Source organism: Buteo buteo, chromosome 27, assembly GCF_964188355.1.
Source record: "Buteo buteo chromosome 27, bButBut1.hap1.1, whole genome shotgun sequence".
Taxonomy (NCBI): domain Eukaryota; kingdom Metazoa; phylum Chordata; class Aves; order Accipitriformes; family Accipitridae; genus Buteo; species Buteo buteo.
In genome coordinates, this window is record NC_134197.1 from 6853576 (window position 1) to 6876722 (window position 23147).

The 23147-nt window shown below is 48.3% G+C and overlaps 1 protein-coding gene across 1 annotated transcript in view; it reads left to right on the forward strand.

The window, feature by feature from the left end:
• The first annotated feature begins 559 nt into the window (after nucleotides 1-559).
• The window catches only part of ADAP1 (ArfGAP with dual PH domains 1), a 62036-nt gene continuing 39448 nt past the window's right edge, over nucleotides 560-23147 (forward strand). The window contains exons 1-3 of the mRNA XM_075058317.1: nucleotides 560-856; nucleotides 11431-11561; nucleotides 12886-12977. Coding sequence (XP_074914418.1) covers nucleotides 772-856; nucleotides 11431-11561; nucleotides 12886-12977 — 308 coding nt within the window. The 5' untranslated portion in view covers nucleotides 560-771. The remainder of the gene's footprint in view (nucleotides 857-11430; nucleotides 11562-12885; nucleotides 12978-23147) is intronic.

Below are 23147 nucleotides of genomic sequence, written 5' to 3' on the forward strand. Positions count from 1 at the left end.
TGCCAAGATGCAGCCGTGGAAGGCGGTGGCGATGTGCGCTTGGGAGGCCAGCGGTGAAGGAGGAGTGTTTCGGAGTGCAGGTGGGTACCAGTGAAACCTTTACGAGGACCCCGAAAAGATGCTAAATGTTCAAGAGGCACCCCGAAACGCTCCTCGTGAACCCGCCAAGGCCCCATCCGACGAAGGCCGGGGTGCTGCAAACCGCGACCTCCCCGAGGCGAAGACCCCCCGACCCCCACCTTCACCCTCACCGGGCAGCGAGGCCAGGGCGCGTCCCAGTCCTCCCAGTTTAAACCTGCGAAAGGACCCGCTGGGCGATGGGGAGCGCCCTGGGGGCTGGAGATAACCCGGAGAGGGTTCCGTGGGAGGGATGCCCTGATGGTCGGGGACCCCCCCGCAACGGGGACGGGGCGTCCCGGCGACAAGTGGCCACTGGAGGTCGCGGGCGAGCGGTTTAGGGAAGCCACTAGCCCCCCCCTCTCCGCCCCTCCGGGCCCGGCGGAAGGCGGAACCGGCTCCGATTCCCGGGCGGACGGCTTCGGGCTCCGGTTCCCGGGTTTCCAGGCTTAAAACCACCCCGGCTCATCCTTCCCCGGTAACGGGGGAGGGGGGGGGGGCTCGGCCCCACCGAAACCCGTTCCCCTTGCAGCGGGCGGAGCGGAGGGGCCGTATGGAGGAACCCGGCCTCGCCAGCGCCCCCCCCCGCCCCGCTCCATGAAACTGGTTTAAGGGCAGCGGAGCCCCGCACCGCCCCGCACCACCGCCGCCTCCATGGCGAAGGAGAGGAGCAGGAAAGCGCTGGCCGAGCTGCTCCAGCGGCCGGGGAACGCGGCGTGCGCCGACTGCGCCGCCCCGGGTAAGAAGGAGAAGGGCTCGGGGGTCGGGGGGGGGGGGAACGGAGGCGGGTGGTGGCCGCACTTGCCCGCACGGAGGTGGTGGGGGGGGCTTGGGGGGGTCGTCTGTCTTCTCCCGGCATGGTAACGGGGTACGCTGAGAGGTTGCTTTACCCCCCACCCCGGGGAGGGGGGGATGCGGGTAGGGATGCTGCGGGGCAGGGTGGAGGGTTGGGGATGCGCTGCGGGTGGTGGTACCCGGGGAGCAGCCCCGGTGGAGGAGGTATCATCATCCCCCCCCCCCCCCATCTCCATCTCTCCCGGGCCAGGCCGTGGCAGCGCTGATGTCATTCCCCGGCAGGTCCCCGCGGTCTGCAGTGCAGCCCGGGTGGCTTTAACCCGGTAGCGAGCTGGAGGTTGGGGGGGCTCTGTGTGTCCCCCCCCCAAGGGTGGGAGCTTGTCCTCCCCTGGCTTTTGTCGTTGCCCTGTCGGTGAGCAAATAGATGGGGGGGGAACCAGAAGCGTTGCCGTGGGCATCCTGCCCACCGACCTTTGATCGTGGGTGGGTGCCTTAGCCGTGCCGAGGACCGGGCGGCAAATGTCCGTAGAGCTGAAGGGAGAAAAATCTGAGCGAGGGGCATCTTCCTCGCCCTTTGGGTGTGAATTGTTGGTGTCAGGGTGTGAGCGTGGGAAAGGCTTCGCTCTCGCTGAGCAGAGTCTGCATGGTGTGGTGGGACCTGCCGTTGAGAAGAAAGAATCTTAGAGAACTGCATACCGAGTAACTTTCTGTTTAAAAAAAAAAATCACCATTTACACCATGTAGAAATACCTGAATTTGTATTAGCTTGGGCAGGATGGCTCTGAAGATGTGCAGAGAAAGGATGTCTTTTTCAGCCCCTCATTCTATAGGTTAAAGAGAACCCAGTGCTTCAGCTGAACCTTATTTTTCTGGCTATTGATTTATTTCGGATTTCAAGATCTATTGGACACCACCACCCAGCTCACACCAGTACCAATGGTTTTATGTCCCTAATCTACATCTCGGGACACTGCAGTTCACTTTCAGATGCGTTGTGTCCCCCGGTACCCAGCTGGAAAGGACAAAGAACTTTCTGCATAGTGTGAACTGCTTTGCAGCGCTGCGCTGCTCTGCCTGCTCCCACCCATCCGCTGGCTGGTGTTGCTGTCTAACTGTACCAACCCACCTTTGAGGTACCCTGCTGAGCACGGCTTGGGCTCACCGAATAGGTGTCTGCCTAAATTATTCCTTCCCAGAGAGGACTTTAAAAGCCTGGGCTTTTCAGATCAATGGCGTAATTCTCCCTTGCCCTGTGCGTAATATAAAGCCCCTCTGCAAAATGGGAAGTTTCTCAGCATCAGCAGGGTGGGGATGAAGCTGTAGGTCAGTAAAATAGCTCGTCAGGGAAAGGGGGTTGTTGTTAAAAGCTCCAAATGGGCTTGTAAAACAACAAAACCGTATTTTGCTTTTGGTGACATTTGCATGCAGAGATGTCTTAGTGAATCTGAAACTCGGAGGGGAGAATTTGGGCCAGTGTCTTTTGTAACACAAGATGTGCTATATTAATACCATTCAGCCTCTCTTCTGAACTGTCACGGCATTACTTCCCTGGGACTGGATCTCAGTTTGTCAACCCAATTTTTTTAGTAATCGCTGTACTTCAGTTTCTTGAGCAAACGAGAACTGCTCGTGGTTGCTGTAATGTGCTCATCTGCCTGGGAGTGACAATAAACTTGAGATGCCCTGGACTACTTAGCATAAGTTATTTAACTTGTGTCTGTAGAGAATATATAAAAAATTCAGGCTGAATTCTGTTATTCATCCTGGGCAGGTGTGGCAAGCCAGGTCTTTCTGGGTATGAGATAATGCAGGACAGGTGTCCAGGGAGCCTTTGGAATGGGGTGCAAGTATGTTCTTTGCTGAGAAGTGGGATGCACAGAGAGATAAAGGTGAGAGCTGGAACTGGGTGGACAGCTAGACACTGGAAAAGTACCAAAGCAGAGAAAATAAAGTGGGAATGAAAGAAGAGGAAGGGTGGGGGAATGAACAGGAGAGGAGGAAAGCAAGGTGTGCTTGTGCTTTCCCACATGTGTGTATCGTCATAGAGCTGAACTGGTACAGCTGGGGGGGAAGCAAAAGGTCAAGATCTCTGATTTATTATTGCTGCTTCTCAGGTGGGTGTGTTTCTTTCCCTGAAATCCCCAGTTAATACAGGATCTATGATAAGAGGTAGCCATTTAGCTCAGGGATGCTGATAACAAAGAATAGGTTGGGTCAGAAATGTAACAGGGAAAAATTCTCTGTTAGTCACTTTAATTTGTGTATTTGGAAGCCAGCTGGGTTTCCTTTTGCTCTTTAAATATTTGTTTTAGAAATCAGCCAGTCAGTGAAAGTTGTGTTTTTTTTTTTTCTTCCCTGCTATTTTGGCATTTGAGTGAGGCTCAGTAGCCATAGCCCTGAAGTAACAGCTCGTCCCAGGTATTACGTACTCATGTAACGAAAGCCTGGGTTCCTGATGCAAAAGAGGGGGGTGGGGGGAAGAAAGCTTGGCATCGTTGTGGCTAGGCTGTGACCATGCAAAAAATCAAAGCTCAGGATGGACAGGGAACATCAGGGGAGGCAGTGCTTTTCCTCCTAGGCTGTGTAAGTAACTTCATCCCTTGCAGGGTCATCACATCTCCCTGGGGAGATCTAGGCAAAACCTGCTGAGTGCCTGGGTCTGGGCCAGAATTTGCCACTTAATCGTGACTGAGGATTATTTAAATGGCCAAGTCCTGCAAGCAAGGCTGCTATGTTCGAGGCATGTGTTCCCCTGGTTTGTCCACAGGATATGTATGCTTGCAGCTGGGTGGAACGTGGGATTGAATGTGATGCTCAGGAAGGTCAGATCTGTGTCTTCCCCAGGACTGGCGTGTGTGTCTGGCAGAAAAAAATCTCTTGTGCAAAAGCAGAGCTTTCAAAAACTCCTCCCAGATTTTGAGGGCATGTCTCAGGTAGGGAGAACAGGCTTACAGTGGCCCTGGCCACAATGGCTGGGAATGCAGAAAGGATGCTAAAGCAGAAATGGAAAATCAGAGTGGAAAAAAACCTGAGAGGCTACATTTTTCACTTGCAGATTGTTGGGGTTTTTTTAAGTTTCTAGTTATGTTTTTATTAATTGTATCTTTACAAAACCTTAATTTGCAATGAAAAGCTGTTTTGAATAAAAAAATGTTTCAGTTGCAAAAATGTCATCCATCCATAATGAATAATGAGATTGCATTAGCTACATCTTTGAGACTGAATTTTGGGGTAGGAGCCCCTGTAATAAAGTCGTTATCTGGGGTATCGGTTCCCCTGTCATTACATACTTCTGCGTTGGAGTCAAGGTCCTGGATGTTGGTTTGCAGAGTGTTTGTTTTGGTGGGTTTAAAGATGTGCTTTCACAGTGAAGACAGCATGGTAAATGCGGTCTTAAGTGCAAACTGAGCAATCTCCCTGAATTGCTGGTGTGTAATGGCTCTCCATGTATTAGAATAATCTTTTTTTCTTCAAGACTAATGTGGCATTTCAGCCTTTCTTTTTTTTTTTTTTTTTTTTTCCTCCCCTAAATGATTCTTTGTCTCAGGCAATCTTTCCTCACATCATGAGACGGATGGTTATCTCAGGGCATAACAAGACCTTGAGTATTTCTCTCTTTACTCCATTTTTCTATGACTTAGGCTTGTGTTTCCATGGAGCGAGAATCATTTTACATTGTAGGAGGATAGTGAGGCTCTGAAGACAGAAGTGGAAATCCCATCAAAGCGATCCTGCAGTTTAAACCCTCTGGCAGCAGTTTACGTGGCTTGTTTTTATCGCTTTCATCTCTCTTATTTGGGATGGATTACTAGGACATGGACCCTGGGTAACATCGGCCTCTGTGCCCGAGGCTCAGAGGGGGATACGGGGTGGAGGAAAAGCAGAAGGCTCACGATGGAGGGGACTCCGGTATCGGAGCTTTGCGCTGCAAAGCCAAGCAGATTTGGTATAACAGAATATATAAAAGCCTGAGGGTGGGTGGTGCGTGGCTGAGGTGGTTGTAAACACCTTTCCTGCAGGCCCAGCATCTTCTCATTTCTAAAGCAGGTGAAGCTTTTCCATTCCCTTGATGTCCTGAAGTGAGGGTGGCGATTAGAGGGAAACACACAAGTACTGGGGATTGCTTGATTTGCTCAGGATTAAGGAGGGCGCTGAAAGGATTTGATCTCAACCCTTTCCTTCCCTAATCCAACCGCCGGTCCTTAAAAACACAGATCGGGAAGACAACAGGCTGAGTCATCGGGTCCTGTCATCTGCACTGACATCTCCCCAGCCCCTCCATGGAGCGATGGGCTCTGCCTCGCAGCTAGTTCTCTCTCTTGCCCCCACTACCTCCTACTGGAAAGCTGTTCCAGAGCTTTGCCGCTCTAATGGCGTGAAACGGGCTTTTCGTTTTCAAGCTAAAAGTGGAAACTTGTTCCCGCACCTCCATTGTCCTCTCACTTAAATAGTGTTTTTTTTATTTTTATTTTTTTTTTCCCCCCGGGAATTTGCCAGCCCTTCTCCCTGAACATAAGCAGGACTTTTTGAAACAAAGGAGGTTTAATGTGACGGTGTTTTCTGTCCGGTCCTGATGCCTGGGTTGCAGCACAGTTGTGGGCTGCAGACAGCAAGCAGAGGGGGCTGCTGAGACCCGCCAGCTGAATAAAAAGACCTTGGCAAGTTTAGTGCCTTCACTGAGAAATTTTCCTACTTAGAGAGGAGTGTTGGTGGGAGGCTGTTTGGCTTCGGTTTTAATGGCTTTTATTGTTATTTTTAAACATGCATGACCAGGGTCTGTTTATTGACCTCCTAATCTTTCCCCAAAGTAAATAGCAACAGAACTTCAGTGCTGAACACGAGGTTCTCCTGGCTGGGGCATTTAGGGAATCAGCAGCAGCTGAGTGGCAAGCAGAGAAGGCTTTTTCGCTTGTGTTGATTGCACTAAAATCCCTGTGATTATATCCTGTAGCATAGGGCGTGAGTTATCTTTCTAGTGCAGGGTAAAAAAGGCTTGCCTACCTTGAGAGATCCTCCTCTCCCCTCTAATTAGTCTTTATCACCTCAAACAGGGGAGAGAGATCAGAAAAATCTGTCAAATCTCCATCCCAACAAAACACCGGCTCCCACCCAGCTGGTGTGGCAGGGATGCAGCCAGGCAGCTAATTAAGGGTCAGGCCATCGTTTGTGTGCTGGAGGATGCGTATTGCTGTGACTTGGCCATGTTCTCACAGATATTTGTCTTGGTCAGCAATATACTGCGCTATATATAGTGATAATTGTGGTTTAAGGCAAAAGGTGGAGTTGGGGCATCTGAGTAAGTTTTGAGACTCTTGAGTTCTTGCTCTTGCCGCGGGGCTACTTTGAGCCTGCTACTGCTCTACTTCATGTGATTTTACTTGGGTTTATGCATCTAAGGAATTATGAAACTGGAACCCTATCTTTGTAATCTGGATACAGGAAATATTGATTATTTAAAAAAAAAATTCCATTGCCATGACACTTCCAATCTTCTCTACTCTCCTTTTGGTTTGTATGAAATGTCCTATGTCTTATGTTGTTTCTTCTTGTTTATTATTTTTCTGGGTCCAGTTTTTCCCTCTGTGGGCTCTTCTTATGCTCAGTAACATTGGGTTCAAGCTGCAGAATTCATTGTTCTCTGCACTGGCTTTTCCTGGGGCTTGTGGTGGCAAAAGGGGTGGGTGGGGAAGTTAATTTCTGAATTTAGCTGTGTTGCCCAAGTGTTTTAGTTTTGCTCTGGATGCTTCTGTAATCTCTGGCTGTGCCTTCCCTTTCAGATGAAGGAGATGGGAAAATACCACCCCAATACCCTTCTCCTGAGTTTAGTTTAGCTTTGGTTATTTATTTAATTTTTAAAATAAAGTTGCATCAAGTTTTTATTTTGAAAGTTGCTATAATCTGTTTATAAGTGACCAGAAATCTCTACCACATTGAGCAGTGAAAGCCGCATAGAGCTGACATCAGTTGTTCTGGAGCAATGATGCTGCACGGTAAGAGACTTTCTGCACTTACAACACTGTATTTGATTTAATATTCCCCTTGCTCCTTGTTAGTCTTTATTCCTTTTGGCTTGAAATAATGGAAGAAAGTAATTTGTGTGGAACTTAGGCATGCCGGAGAGTTTTCATTAAGCTTCACTGCTGTTTGCTTGAAACTCTGGAGGCTTAGGGAAAAAAAAAAAAAAATCATCTCTTTTGGGCAGTGCCCAAAAGGTCCAGATTATGATATATAGCCATTTCAGTGCAGTTTTTTTGGGCCTTGCCCAGATAAAATGGCTTAAATAAAATTACTGAACTCCCCAGTAATGTCCGGCATGGAGAGCGTGTTCCAGCTGTTGAAGTGTCTAGCAGCAAGGTGGACTTCACCTGGCTATGGAGACCTCAGCTTGCCAGCCGTACAGCCTGGGGTCACTGGTTCATTAAACTAATGGTGCTGCCCCAAAACTCACTTGTCTCGTATGAAGATGCTTATGTGAATTTATTTGCATGCTTGATAAGATATTGTCTTATCTTGAAGCAATGGCGCAGTCATTTGGAGGGTTGGAGTCTGTGATTATGCCGATGTTGGCGATCGCTGGCATTATCTGCCGTGTTCCCGAGCTGAGAATTTTCCATGTTGTTTGTGCTGGAGAGCAGAAATGAAGAGAGAGGGACTGTGATGTGCTGGGGGAGCGCCGAAGCCACCGACAGCCCCAAACCTTACAAAAGGGCTTTGGAAAAGCATCCCTGCAGAAGCGGGTGCTCGCCCCGGCTGGCAGCCACCTGCCTGGGGATCTGTCACCAGTTCCTGCAGAAGATGAGTGGGAGTAGTGGTCTCATAGCTAGGTGTCTTCGAAAATGGTGCCACAAGTACAGGGAGCGGGTGAGAAGGGGTAGCGGTGTTGGCAGAGCCCTCCAGAAGACGGAGTCAGGGAATCCTCCACCCTCCTCCTTCTTGTCCACGGGCAGAGCAGTGGCACGGGGTGTCGCAGGGTTGCACCAGCCCGGGGACTCACGTGGGTCCGTAACGCTCTGGCTCGTTCAGATGATGCTTAGAAACTCCTTTTGGCTCTCAACTAAAGTCCAGGAGAGGCCTGGGCTGGCTTGTTTTCTCAGTCAGATGTCTTCAGCCAGGAGAGCAAGTGCCATGAGACATCTCTAATAAATTATTGTAACAGCGACATTTAAGAGAGAATTCCCCTGGTAGATCGGTCGGTTCTGGGGGATTTTGCTACTAAGCAATTTTTTGGATGGGGCTCACTCGGTGCCTGAGGCATTTGAACTCTCCTCCTGCCTGGTGTTCCCTTTGGCACTAAAAACCGGTTGCCAAATTTGTGTAGTTCTGGGCTGTGGCTGTCACAGGAAAGCAGCACGCAACCAGCTGAGCATCTACAACTCTTCCATCCACCCTCGCCGCATGATTTTGAATTTAAGAGATATGCATTTTTAAAACGAGAAGAGCAATGAAGAGGAAGTTGCTATTAATATATGGCAGCAATGCAAGCTGCTAGTATCAGGTCTGGTGAGTCAAGTGAAATGTGCAGCTCCATCATGGTGTTCCTCGAAGTTTGCTGTGTGGGATGCTCTTGGTGTTGGATGGATGCGGAGCTTGGGTCGAGGCAAGAGAGGAAACACCGAAAGGAAGGTGACCAGGAGGAGACAGCTTGCAGGTGTGGTTTTATTGAACAAGTTGAGAGCATCCCTTCCAAGGGTTGGGTCACCACTGACCCCATCATCTCTGTGTGCTCCTCTGAAGTACTGTCATCTGCTGGAAACCATGCACGTGTAACCCTGCATATGTGATTCTATGATATAGTCCAGCTTTTGCTTTCTTTATTATACATGGGTTGACATGGTGTGGAGCAGGGGGGAAGCATGTTTAAGAGTCTTGTCTAAAGAAGATAGTGTTTGTGCGAGCAGAATGCTTGAAAGCCCCAGTTGTGATTGAAACTTGTTGCTTGAGGGGCTGTTTACCCATGTCAAGAAGAGATGGCTTGGGTATGAGTTGGCTCGGTGTCCGCTGGAGTTGGAGTCTCCTCTGTCTGAGCCTGAGGATCTTCTTGCGGGATGTTCCTCCACCAAATGTGTCCTCATCCCCGGCTGGAAGAAGGTGTGATGTCTCCCGGTCCTGTTGCACACAGCAGTGTGGGCAGCGGAGGGGTTACTTCTCCAAGGGGACTTTGGAAACCTGAGTCTAGGAAGCTGCAGGCAATATGAAGAAATCCACCTGCGTGCCTAAGATAAATCTGGTAACACAAAACAAGCGTCGGGGCTCCCGATAAAACCTGTGAAGGCCCATGCATACTTTGGTGGCCATTTCCCTGAGTCGGGCACTGCTTTGTTCAGATCTCATTACACTGGGGTTGGCTTGAAGCGCAGGGAGCTGGTGGCCACATCAGCTCACGACTCCAAACTTCGCTGCCACGGCTTCCTCTTCCTCACTGCTGCCACTTCTCTGTGGCCGCCCTGTCCTCCGGACCCTCTCGCCCTTCCTTGTGCCTGGTCCTCTGCGTGGAAGTCAGAGATGGGTTTTTCAACAAGACACCCTGACGCTTTCACCTTGCCCGACTCGCATCGTTTGGCCTCGTGGTGCTGGGCTACCCCGGGCCAGCAGCGCCGCACCTTGGACTATTTTTGCGGTAGGAAGTTTGGCAGGTCCCAGGCTTTGATGACGGCCACGTGTTTGGAGATGGGAGAGGACAGCACGAGGAGTTAAAGCACTGAAATGTGCGCGAGCATGCAAAATTCTTGATTCTTGCCACCCTCTAACCCGATAACTGGCAGCAATCTTTGCGATCGGAATACGTGGGGGTGCCTGACCTCGGGTGTAGCGTGAAGCCGAGTCACCTGGAGTGGGGTGAGGGTGGGGGGGTCGGGGCTGGTGGGGCAGAGCACCCCGTGTCCTCACAGGCACGGCTGGATGCGGGCAGCACACGGCTGGATGCGGGCAGCACACGGTTGCTGCTGTAATGCGCTTAGATCGACTTGACTGGTTTGATGTTTGCCAGGCCTGAGCTGTGGTTGTCGTGGCCTCGCATGAGGATGGGAGACCACGTGAAACAGGAAAAAAAACCAAAAAAACTTCCCACCTTTATTTGCAGCTGCTGGTCCCAGCCTTGTGCTGAGGGAGCTGCAGTTGACGGGACTCGTAACAGCTTGGGAATTTTCTCCCCTCTCCTGGGTGGGCACCCAGCCGTGTCCGATGAGGCTGCCCATTTAGCTCTTAGGTTTATATCTGAACACCACCACCTCTGGGGAACCGAATTTGTCTTCCCTGGGGTGTGCTGGGGGAGGTTGGTGGCCGTCCCCGCGGGCAGGGGCTGGTAGCAGACCTTGTTGCCCCACGCCAGCCTGCTCCCGCTGCACTGCCATAGCCAGACCGTTAAATATGTATAAGGAGGAGAAAGCACATTCCCTTGCTTTTTTATAAATAATTGCTGCGCTGTGAGGAGCGAATGTTTAGTGTAATTACTGTGGGGGAGTAAACAAATGACGACGGTTTGCGAGAAGGGAAGACTTGCCCTTACCCCTCGACAGCCTGATGCGGTGGGGTGGCCGGGGGGGTCCCACCGGTGAGGGTTTGGGGGAGGATGGGGCGAGGGGACCTCCGTTGGGAGGAGGTGGAGGATTTAGTGGCTGACTGGGTGACTTGCAAGGAAGCTCCTTCTGCTGGGGCGCAGCTGGAATAGCGGGCGCTGACATTTGCCAGTCGGAGTTCAAACAAAGATCCCTGTATCGCCTTTATTAGGGAGGCAGCGCTAGGGACACTGGTGGATGTGTCCTGCCCCCAGCCCCTGCCCTCCTCCGGTTCCTCTCCTTCTCCCCGTGCTTCAGGCAGCGCCTCTCCCGAGGAGGAATTTGGAGGCGAGCGACTTGTGTTTAAAGCGCTTTGTGCGAGACGTTAGCTCTGGGCTGTAAACAGCGCGTGGTTTTGCTCAGAGAAAGTACAGAGCTGCCACTGGCAGCATTTTTCCATTAAGGCAAGGGCTGGAAACCTCTTGGCACGGAGGGCTGTGCTGCTGGGCAGCCGTAGCTGTGGGAGGAAAGACTCTCTGTGGAGCGCTCCCACTGTAAAAAAATAAATAAAATAAAACGTAGCAAGGCAAGGGAGCAGCATAGCGGTTTCCCCGAGCTGTTTGTTTTAATTGTGCAATTTCTGTTCCACGCAGCGCTTAGGTGGGATTTGCTGGTGAAAGATGGACATTAACCTTTTCTCTTCCTGTGAGCGTGGACCGGAGCCTTTTGGAGGTCTTGGGCATATGCGATTGTCTGTATATTGGGGTTTTATGAATAACAGCTGCACTTGAGATTGCAAATCTGTTAATCGTTAGTTTAATTTGTATTGCTATCAATATAAACTAGCACATATCTCTGGTTTCTTGTATATTTATTTGATGTCTTTAAAATCAGGGAACTCGGACCTGGTGACTCCTGAACTCCCCTGCCATGCCGTGCGTTGTCCTGCCCCATCTCTCCTTCCTCCTGTGCCAAATTTGATAGACTGGTCCAGTGCGATTCTCTTTTTCCTTCTTGCTTTCAGACCCAGACTGGGCATCCCACAGCCTAGGGATCTTCATCTGCTTGAATTGTTCAGGAATCCATCGTAATATTCCCCAAGTCAGCAAAGTGAAGTCGGTCCGTCTGGATGACTGGGATGATGCTCAAGTGGAGGTACGTGAGTTTGGGTTGCTGCGTTTTACCACCAAAGCTGTAAAACAGAGTCCTTTCTAAAGACGCCACAACAAATGTGATTTCAGAAAACACTTCTAGATAATTCCTGAATGTGGGAATGAGGTCCATGGTGCTGATTGAAAAATGGAATAGCCATTTCTTGAAGTTGTGAGGGTTTCCCCCCGCCCTATAAAAATGTCAATGAACTAGAGTGTGTAGAAATTACTAATTTTAAATGAATTGTCTTCTCCTGTTTTTTTTATATTACTGCTAGCCTAGCCTAGCTGGTAGACTAGATCTCTAGCCTACCGCCCCTGCCCAGCTCAGCTATTTCTGGCTTTGTTCCACTTAGCAGTGAAGGCTCTTACACTCAAATCTTGAAGAACTGAACCCTCACAGTACAAATTCTCTCTGTTTATGCCACATACCTGCCTAGTTTTGGGTGCTGTTGCTAAAGGCAAGCCTACCTAGGAAACCTATAAGCTTTGACTATTGGTGTCTTTAAAGGCATGAAGAACGCTACCAGTCATTGATCTTTATCCAAAAAAAAAAAAAGCAAAAGCTTAGCTGCTTGTTATGCTTGTATGCTTGGCATTTGATACAAGACAAAACGTATTTAGCATGGCTACCTGGAAAAGAGTGGGTTTTTTACACTTATAAAATGACTTTCATTAAATAGAATTTATGAATAGGGAAATACGTGGTTTTGTTTGCAGAGTTCTCAACTGGCCATTTGTATACGAGATCAGAAGGAAAGGAGGGCTCTCAGGGCAGATAGAATATTTCTTTATTTATTCAATACTTCAAACTCTTTTCTGAGGTTGCTGGCATGGCTTTGCAAAAATAAAATTATCCTTTTGGAATAATTGATGTGATCCAAAGCAACGGGCATATTGTTGAAGACTATTACCTTGCTGGAGCTGTAACACATGGGGTCTTAAAGTTGGCATCAGGTTTTGGCCTCTGGTTACCTAATTTCTGTGCTGGATTCCCTGGGAGCCGTCTCATTCCCAGTGGGAAATGCCACCATGTGCTGCCTTCTGCTCCTGTGGGGATCGTGCATGTGTGACTGCGATGTGGACCTGTCCCCAGCATCGTATTAAGCTGGGGGAGCCCTGGCAATAATAATCAATATTCATTTCTGAGCACTGGTTTGCAGGCACAGTCTTTGCAGCATCCCTTCTGTGCACGGTCCTGGGGAAAACTCTCAGTAAGTGAACAGAGGCCCCATCCCAATAATTTTATTACTCTGTAGAAGCAAAAGAGGACAAAGGAAAATACCGTTAACGCTTTTTAATTCTTTGTGTTTTTTCTCTTTTTACAGTTTATGGCCTCGAATGGAAACAACGTAGCAAAAGCAAAATATGAATCTAAAATGCCGCCGTTTTATTACAAGCCAACATTTCTTGACTGTCAGTAAGTAAATACCTTTGCTGGTAAACAGCATTTATTTGTTTGTGCAGCTGCAGTGGCTGTAATATTTTAGTTTTAGCGTGATACTTTTTTTTTAACCACAAAGGAGGTTTCATTTATAAAAGGCCCTGAAAATCTTTTTTCTTCTGCATGCATATGTTAGAGTTTATACAACGTATGGGATCTTATTAAACAAGTACACTTGAGATGATGCAGAGAAGTCAATAGTTTGTCTGTTCCCCAGACTCTTCCAAGTTTCTAAGGCTACAAAAATGCCAATTTCTACCCATTGATTTCCTCTGCCTTTTCAAACAACCCTTCTGAATCAAAACAGAACTTGCTTATCTGCTATATGAGATGCTAGATTACTTGTAATTCAAAAATGCTGAGTTTTAGTGCTAAGGTGGTGGATTTTCTTTTTTTGCCTAAATGACAATCTCCTCCGTGAAGGCAAGTGAAAAGGTATTGTCTCCCATGCAGTGTAGAGTAAACCTCCCTAGTAAGCTGGGGTGGACTTTGTAGACCAAGAGGGCTGAGCAGCCAGAATATGCTGTACCATCCAGGGAGCAAGATGATGAACTGAAATTGTTTTTTAGGGTCCAATCCTGCAGAGTACCGGGGGGGTTTGTATCTTTTGTGAAACCAGTCTTTGCAGAGGGTCTGGAGAGCATAATTTCCAGAGCCAGTACTTTAGTATTCGCAAACCAGTGAGTACTGGTCCCCGAGATGCTTCCCAGCATTGCTGCTTTAACTGGGTGTCACTAGTTGAAGAGGGAGGTGTGGGTTGGTGGTGTGAAAATGGTGTGCAAGGCTCTGAGCAGCCAGATGATGTATTCGGGCATCATAAGATTTGCCCAAAACAGAAGTACTGGAAGGGTTTGTAGGGCTCCCTGCGTGAGATGTTGGGGTAGGAAGGCTCTGCTGTGTTCCCCAAATCTGAAATCATACTGAAGGTGTGCCAAAGTGTTCATGAGTACCTATGCTCATCCTTGAAGTGACTTTATCTATATTTTTAATCTTCTTGTAATAGCTGTTAAGAAGAGTTATTGTCTTCCTATGTCACGGAAAAAGCCTTTTATAGTAAAGACAAGGGAGGGCACCTGTTGTGCCTGTGAAATATCTCAGTGATGCATCCCTTACCCCCTACTTGATGATGCCCAAATGCTATGACTGGGAAGGCCCAGGTGTGAGTGGTGCTGCCTGACCTGACAATAAAATAAAGCATCCATTTATGCAATGTTCCCAGTTCTTGGTTTTGATCTAAAATGGCTTTTGGCAGCAGCTTCCACAGTTCCTACAAGTACAGAAATGATTTGAGGATTGGCAAAGCCACAGTGTGTTGTGGAAGGGCACGTTCCGAGTGTGTTGTGATTATCTTGCTAGGATTATTTTTCTCCAGGATAAAAAGCCCCAACCTCTTACCTTTCCTATTCCTGGAATACCTTTGCTGTTACGGGAGGTAGCCCAAGGAGAAGTCACAGAGAAGGTGCTCCCAACCAGAGCGATCCTGCAGTCCAGGGGAGGAGATGGTGCAAATGCAGCTGAACATGGCAGCACCGTTGTTTTGGTTTTGGGTGGTTTTTTTTCTTCATTTCAGAAAAACAGCTTCAGCAAAGTGACATTTTTGTTTTGGAGAGACAAGGTTAAAAACAAACAAAGCAGAGAGGCAGAAGGGGCTGCATATGTTTGACCGTGTTGGGAGTTTGGGACCTTTCAGGTTCTCTTCCCACCTTGAACTGGTCTTCAAGCATCACCCCTGCGTCCTGGCTTAGGGAAGATGGGGAAGATGCTTCATGTGGGGTTTCCTGAGGACTCAGAAGTGCTTGTGTGGGTGAGGATCTGAAAGATCACGGCTGTGATTTAGTAAGGACTCATTATGGAAAAGTAATGCCTCAAACCTGATGGCTGGAGGAGGTGGAGGGGATTTGCCTTGTGACAGTCAAGGACAAAACCTGCCTGCTCCTGTCTGTCTGCACTCAGACAACGGGATTGCTGTTCCTCCACTTAACCCAGGCCAGGCTTCCTACTTTTCTTCATGCTCTGGACACAACGTTCACCCATCCATCTCCATGCATGAAATCCTGCCTCTGCTGACCAGCAGAGCTGGCAGCCCAAGGACAGATGTATCTTAGTACTGCAGGATTTGGTGGCCAGAGTTTTATGATACATGTGTCAATGTCCCCATGGGATCTGTGGTGCCCCTCGCAGATGGCTCTAGCATCCTTCTCATCCCTGTGCATCAACTGCTTCTTGCATCTTGCTGTGTAAATAGGTTGCGCTTCCTAAGATGGTGCATCTACAAAAGGAAAATCACTGATAATTTCTCTCTTGCTTCTCCACAGGCTTGGATTGAAACAAAAAAAATCTTTTGGCAGAGTGTTAGTCGTGCTTATTTCCTTTGCCTTCTCCTTAGCGTCTCTTTGGTACAAGGAAGAAGAAGGGTGCCCCAAGCTCTGCACGCTACCCAGGTGGCAGGAGAAGTTGCTGGCTCTGCCAGCGGCTGGGAGGTGGATGCCGTCCTTGGTGAACAGACAGCTCTCGTGAACTGTTGTGGTCCTGAGAGCATCCAGCACCACGTTCGTATCACTGAGCTCCAAAATCCCAGCAGTCGGCTGTGCCGTTTTGAGACTTGCATGTACTTGTGGTGTTAAGGATGGAGAAGCGAGATTTTTCACTGAGTTGTCATTGGTAGGGGAAACACAATTCTAGGGGATTTTAATGTTGTTTACTCTTAAGTCTCAGTTAATTCAATTAGATGTTGCACTCCAGCCTTAGCTGCTGTTTTGCCCTTACAGGACAGGGACCTCTTTGAGATTCAAGTTGTTCAGGAGCAGAGACCTGGTTCTTTTCCGAGGGGATGCAGAGCTTATGCTGGGAGAGCCTGGCTGGAAGCGGGGCAGGTCCCTCTGCAGTTTTCGGTGTCCTGAGATCTGCGTGCAAATTGTACCCGACTGTCCTTGCACGGGTCAGGGCGAGAGATAGCGAAAGCTTGCCCTGCAGCTCAGGCAGCTTAGAAACCACAAGCATTTTCATTCCTTCTGCTGCCGGGCTGGCAGAAAAGTCTGCGGCTGGGTCTGTGCTCGGTTGGTTTGGCTTCCTTTGATAGCGCAGCTCAGGCTTTGCCGACACGATATTTTTCTTCCTCCGTCCTGCGGTGCAGTCGCACTCTGGGGAGCTTTGCGAGCTGTGGCCGAGCTCCAGCCGCAGCCCTGTCAAAGCCGTCTGCGAGCACACGGGGACCGTGCTGGGGCGGCCGCTCTATCCACAGCCCTTCCCGATGCCTGATGGAGAGGCAGGTTGCTGGGCTTATAACCTGTGAGAAACAGGAGCAGGAGGGTTAAGGGGTGGGTTTTTTTTGGTTGTTGGTTCTTTTTTATTATTTATTTATGGATTGATTGGGAGGATGAGGCAAGGCTAGTCTTCCCGCAAGCGGCTGGAAGACCGATTTCTGGCCTTTTTGTCCTCCCAACTTGTGCGTATTTTGCACTGGGACAATTTTCAGCTTGGATACCCTGATTTCTGAGCTGAGCCTGGAGCTCTGCTCATGGAGGTGTTCTCCGGACCAGCGCTGCTGGGTCTCTGCAATAGCAGCAGGGTGCCTTGGGATAGATGCTACCACCTGCAGCAACAGATCTCCTTCTGACACTGCTGCAGTATAAGCAGCTGTGGGTACGTTGCATGTTGGGAATATTTTGAGGATGGTGTGCCAGGTTGTATTTTTCTTCCTCTAGTTAGAGGCTCTCTATGCCTTTGAACAGATGCATGCTAAACAAGAGCAGGGGAGTGTTGCTTCTTAAAGGGGTATATATTTAGCTTTCTTCCCACCTCGCTGCAGTCCAGTCACTGCAATAGCATGAGTTGTTGTTACCCAGGGAGGTAACACCTCCATCCATCCAGCGCTGGCGCCGTGCCGTTGTGTGCCGACCCACGTTCTGCAGCATCGAGAGGTTTTGATGCTTCTAATTACGACAACCCGCGCTGGCCGGCTGCAGCGGCTGGGCAGGCTTTGCGGGAGCTGCCCTCAGACTTGGCGCGGCAGGGCGCTAACATACGAGCTGTAATAAGGACAGGCTGTTTGTTCATTTGAAGCTTCTTAATTTTATAATGCTACTTTTGCAATCCCTCTACTTTGGTTGCTTGAAGAACTGCAAAGTTCAGAGCAAGAGGGAAGAAGTGCTGCAGTGCCAGGTTGTCCTTTTTTCTTCTTGCCTACGATGTTGTCTTTGACTCCTTGGGAAATACGTGGTGTTTGCCTGCTGCATCTGGCTTCTGCATCCTCCAGAAACCCCATTGTGGCTTCCTGGCTCTGTCAGACACTTGGCGAAGGTTAGAGAAGTTGGAGGGGTGCTCTGGAATTACCCAGGGAAAATTTACCAGCTGTGCATAGGCAAAAACCCCACCCACCCAAAAATAAAAAAAATCCCCTTCTGTCCTCTCCTCTCATCTTGTCTCTGCCAGTAACTTGGCCCACGCAGCAGGAGCAGCGAGGAGCAGAGCAGCCAACTTCTGTACCGCTGGGGAGTCCCTGAGGCTGAAATGAATCCCAGACTCTGGGATGTTCCTACGCCACCGCAGCGTTGGCCCAAAGAGCCTTGGGTGAGGAACTTAAACCGCAAAAACCCTCTTTGGATGTTCACGAGTGGTCACGGCCCAGCTTTGTACACCATGGCAGCAGACTGAGAGCTGTAAGAAAGCCTTTTCTGGGGCAGATGCACTGCAAGCACAGGGTTGACTTTTGAGTCACCACTGAGCAACAGGGGTAGCATCATTTTTGAGTAAAAGCAAAAGAAAAAGGCTTTGTTCAGTCATATGCTTGGCTGAAAATTGGTGGAAGAAGATGGAGACAAGCGCTTACTGGGCTTTTGCAGTACTGAAAATACATCCATGTCCCTGCCCAATACCTGATGGCAGTTTCTGTTGCCTTTTTGCTTGATTTGGGAACACACAGCATCGTTCTGCAGAACTCCATATGAGCTGCAGTGCATTGCTCTGCTCCTCTCTCTGTGCTTGGGTAAGTGGGAGCTACATCTGCTCCTTATGCAGAACACTTAAATATCCTGACTGCCAGTACATTTGAGTATCTTGGTAGGAAAAATGGGGCAGAATGAAATGGCATGAGTTGTACTGGGTGGTTGTCTTATCTGGAAAGTGATGAGACGTCAGTCAGAGAAAGGATGTATCCCAGTAAGGCTCACATATCGAGAAGTCATCTATACAGTCATCTGAAGAAGAACAGTTATTAGCAGAAGTGGCTTGTATTACGGTACAGTTAAAATGTGCAGAGAGGAAATTGTGTAGTAAATACCTGGATATTTTTTTTTCTTACTTTGTCACTTAAAGTTTGGCTCATTTGGTAGAGGAGCTACCGAGCCCACCACCTCAGTCTGGTGTCTGAAGGTCAGTCTGGCCCCCTCCCATGCATGGGGCATAATGATGGTCAACGATGCAAACTTCTCACCTGGTCTCCTCTTCCTCTGTCTCCTCCTTTTGCTGGTACCTTATCTATAAACTTCTTTAATGCTTAATGTCCAGAGGGGTAAAGTTGAGTGTTTTGCTCCAGCTCCTATTTATTAATAAGGGTCTTCAGATTTTACATCCATGGCTTGCAAAAGTGCCTGATGTCTTGGGTGTAAAGCTGGAGGTGCTGCAGTGTGGCCTCTCGGAATGGCTCCGCATCACTTCCCAAGTGGTGGAGCCTCCTGTGGTGGCTCAAATTGGGCACTCGGTCTCAGCAAATCTCTGCCTGAGCATCGCCCTGCCGTCAGCCGAGTGCCTGAGATCTGCCCGCTTCTTCAGTCCGAACCGGCCATGGGGTCTTCTCTGCTTGTCGTTCATTTTCTCTTTGTTGTTAGCTCGTAAGCATGTTAATTCATATCGATTCCTTTAATTTCCAAAGGAAAATGCTACAAGGTTAAGATAGTACTGACACAGGCAGTTTCCTACATGTTTTTAATCTGTGTTTAACCATTCTGAAAAATAGCATTGTGGTGAACTGGACCATGCGTGTAAAACAACCAAACAAAAAAGGAACCAGTTAGCATTTTAATTAAGCATGTTAAGATTTTGCATACTCAAATTCAGCTTTAACTTCTTCAAATCCATAATGCAAGATTTTTATGCCTTAATAGCCAAACCCACTGTCTTTTAGCCCTCCTCCAGAAGCTTGCTGTTGGCCACTGGTCTTGGGGGGTGGGTGGCAGATCACTCCTGCGGTTCTTCAAGCTGGGACGATGCACAGAGCGCCTGGAAGAAGCCCCACAGCTGTCTCATGCCTCCATAAAGCCATTTAAAAGCAAGTCCTCACAGCAAGGACTTACCAGATAGGAAAAGATGTGGAGGCGGGTTGTGAAGCTAGACAGGCTTTTAGTCTACGTTGCAGTGGCTCTCCTTGCAGTCTAAGCAAAAATTTGGACTGGGACTTAAAATTTCATTAAAACAGTTGTTTGACAGAAACTTGGCATAGCTGCATCCACAGAGCTGCCTGTGGAAAGCAGATTGTTTTTTGCTGGAAAAACCTCTGACAAATTCCAGAAGCTACAAATTTGGGTTTTGGAAATGGTGTTCCTGGATGACTTTCATTTCTTTTGTCTTTGTTGGACTTGATGGTGGCTCACAAAGATGCAATTAGAATGTGGTAGTAGATGGTGTTTGATGTTTTTTGGGCTGCTTTCACCTCTGGCTGGGGCTTCTTGTCTGTTGTATGTCTCCAAAAAGCCATAACAGTCACGCAGCATCTGTGGTGCATGCACCATAGTGCGTCCTAGGAAAGCCAGCCCAGCTGAGGGTCTTGGGTAACAATAAATAGGAGACTATAAATTTGGCTGACCAGCACCTCTGTAGAGCGCAATGAAGCCACACAGCCACAATTTGATATTAAACTTCCTGAACAGCTTTTCCTGTGGTGTTTTTTGCTGTGAACGAAAGGCTTTGAGGATGTGGGACCAAGATAAAACTGCTCCACTGGCTGCTTCTGAACCTTCCTGGCTGGCCCTTTGACAGAGAGCACTTGTTTTCAAGTGGGTGGCCAGGCAAGCGAACAACTACCTAAAATGAGATTTTGAACTCTTGGCGTTGGCGGTGCTTTGTTGGCCTCTGGACCTGCCGCCTCCCCAGTGCAGCCCAGTTCTGTTCCATTTTGGGGATGAATTTTCCCTTATTCTGTTGGAAATGTGGTTTTTCCTTTATTTTTTGGTGGTGTGGGGTTTTTTTTTATTTGCTCCCAGGTTTTTATCTTGATAATTACAAAGACCTTTCTGTTCTAATTGCCAAAAAAATGACACATTCCCTGTAACCAGCAGCCTGCCAGACTTTAGGTGGGCTGTTAAAGCTTTTGGAGTTCATCCCAAAAGCTTGTGCATCTCTGCAGTTTAGGAATGATGCATTTATATTTTTCTAACAAACACAAACGGCGCATTTGCTACGTTATCCCATCACCAGAAATGCAGTAAAATACCATGAGTCTGTTGCTACAGTCCTTTCTGTTCACAGAACTCCTGTCAAAATCAAAGGCGGGGTTTGGATGGAGAGTCCAGTATTCGGCATGTGATGTCTGCCCACGGTTATTTACATACATATTCACCTCAGGAAAAATACATTTCAACTAAAACACAGCAACAGATGTTTAAAAGGCCCCTGAAGGCATACTTAAAATGAAATGGAGATCAGGGCTGAAGTCCACTGAAAATGGTGGAGAAGGCTGCGTGGCTTGAGGGACCTCAGGATGGTCCTTGTTCTCCAGTTGCTCTCGGATCCCATAGATATCGGGACAAATTCCTGCTCCTGTTTAAATTCATCCAAGCTGTGCCAGTGAAACTAGGGTTTAACACCTGACTCAAAAGCAGCTTTTTATGGCAGGATTGCCTCCAGTCCAGGAGAGTGAGCATGGTCAAGTCCCTGCTCAGATTCTCCGTTGCGTTGAAGGGAGATGCCAGACTCCTCGCCATCCTTGTTGGGTTTTTGTTTCGGTTTCTTTTGCTGGAATTTTTCTGCTTTCTAGAAATAACCACTGGAGCAGAAGCTGCAGCTACTGGCCTTGCGCTGAGTGGTCCTAGTGGTGGGCTGCTCTTGGTGTATCTTGGTATTTGGGAAATTATTTCTGAAAGAGGCTGGGTTTGTGATGATAAGGAAAAGGGAAGAGCGTGTGAGCTGTCAGAAAGTGCTGCTGTGAGCTAGGAAAACGGCACGGCTGGAGTCCTGTCTGCCATGGGAATTGCTATCGGAGCCACTCGTGTTCTGGCCCAAGTGCTGGTAAAGGTCATCGAGAGCATTTTGCAGCTTCTCAGGATAGCCCTTTGGGTGAGGTGCCCCCCAGCTGCCCAATTTGCGCTCTCTTGCACAAAAGCTGTGGTGATATTGAACCACCGCTGTCATGGGAAATAAGTCACTGCAGAGCGGTGTTCCCTAAGGCATGAGACCAGCAGAGTGTATCTGTTGTAGTATTTGCATTATACAGCAAGAGTGTTTTCCCACTGCTGCACATGAACCTTAATTTATACTGTATTTAAGCATTCGTACTGGAAGGCTGACTTTCAGAGACTCAGAACAGCTGCAGCTCCTGCTGAATCCACTGAAGTCAGCTGGAGCCGAGGGTGGTGTGAATTTGCTTCCTTCTAGTTAAATCCCTAATCATCTTGTTGAAATGGTCCAAGTTTGGCTATGGTGATAACAAGCTGTCTGCAGCAGCCGGGCTGGAAAAATTGCAAGAAGGGTAACGAATTTAAGCATTTGTGTTGATTCTACGATTAAATTTTGGTAGCTTTGTTGATGAGTGGCAGAAGTATAGAAACAGGCAATTAAGTGTTACCTTTTGGGTCATCCGTCTCCTACGTTTGCAGGCTGCCATGTTGTGGATATTGGATCCAGAAAGAGCATCCTGCTCAGCCTAGAAGAGCCCCCTCGCACACTTCTACAAAATGATCTGAACCTCCTGAGATGAACCGAAGAGGGGTTGTACCCAAACCAGAGCGTACCACAGGGTGACAGCAGAAGGGAGATGGGTGTTCGTCTTCGGAGTTCACAGTCAAACTTGCAGATGTGTGTGTAACAACTAAAGATCAGTCATGAAAACAGGAACAGAAGGGGGAAAGGCAGAGTTGGTGCATTATTTCTGTTACAGCAGAAGCTCACAGTTGAGTTTTGGGCGCAAGGAAGCGATGGTGCTCCCTGAGCCATGTGGGAGAGGGCTGGCGCCCCAAAAAAGGAGACAAAACAATGGGTGGGGCAAAATATACGTAATTATTTCCTCCTTTACTGCCAGGAAACCGATTATAGCCACAGTTGTCATTAGAATAGTGTCTTGCAGATTTGATGAATGTGTTTGCTGTACCTGCAGATGAATTTTCGTAAGCAATGTTAGTGCATTTATCTTCTTTGAGCATTTCTGGAATGTGTCTGCTGAAAAGATAGCATTAAATTTGTATTGTCAGCAAAAAAGAAAAGGTAATTAGGCATATCAACAGTTTTCATTGGCGGAGAAGTTGATGTGTTGAAGTGTTATGGGTTTTACAGAGCATGCCCAATGCTGGGGGATCTTTTACTGTCATCAGTGTAGGCCACTTCAAAATGTCTGCTGTGAAGCTGGGATGACACACGTCTTTATTTCTGCGTGTGATTTCTGCCTGCTTGGGCTATTTAAGGTTCTAGGGCAATTAAGAACTAAGTGCAGTTAAAAATGGTTTGAAGTAATTTCTAGCTTATTCTACATCTAAACTACTTCGTTAGTTCCAGAACTCATGCTAAAATAAAATAGCAAAAAAAGTATTTATAATCTTTGGGGTATTTTTTCCTTTTTGGAAGTTAAGGTCTTGGTGTATAAATCATTGGTATCACTTTCAACGTGAAAAGTAAAGGACTTTTGTAACAGGCACGTTTTCTGCCACGCACCTTGGATTTCTTTCTTAGACTTAGCAGTACAGGCTATGAGTTTGGAAGAGCTCTGCCAGGTGGGTTCTCACCACCCTCCGGTGTTTAGGTCCTGTGTTCCACAGGGCTCAGCCCTCGCATCCTTACCCAGCCATGTTCTCCCGGTCTTTTTGAGGCTTTTTCACTTTTCACACCCCAGTTCCTTCTAAGGGGTTGGCTAGGGCCTGGGATACGACTGTCCAATGTCCTTTTCATTTTGAAGAGGTCACCTCTCGCTTGAATTCCTGTTGTTCCCTGTTTGGGAGGTGTGTG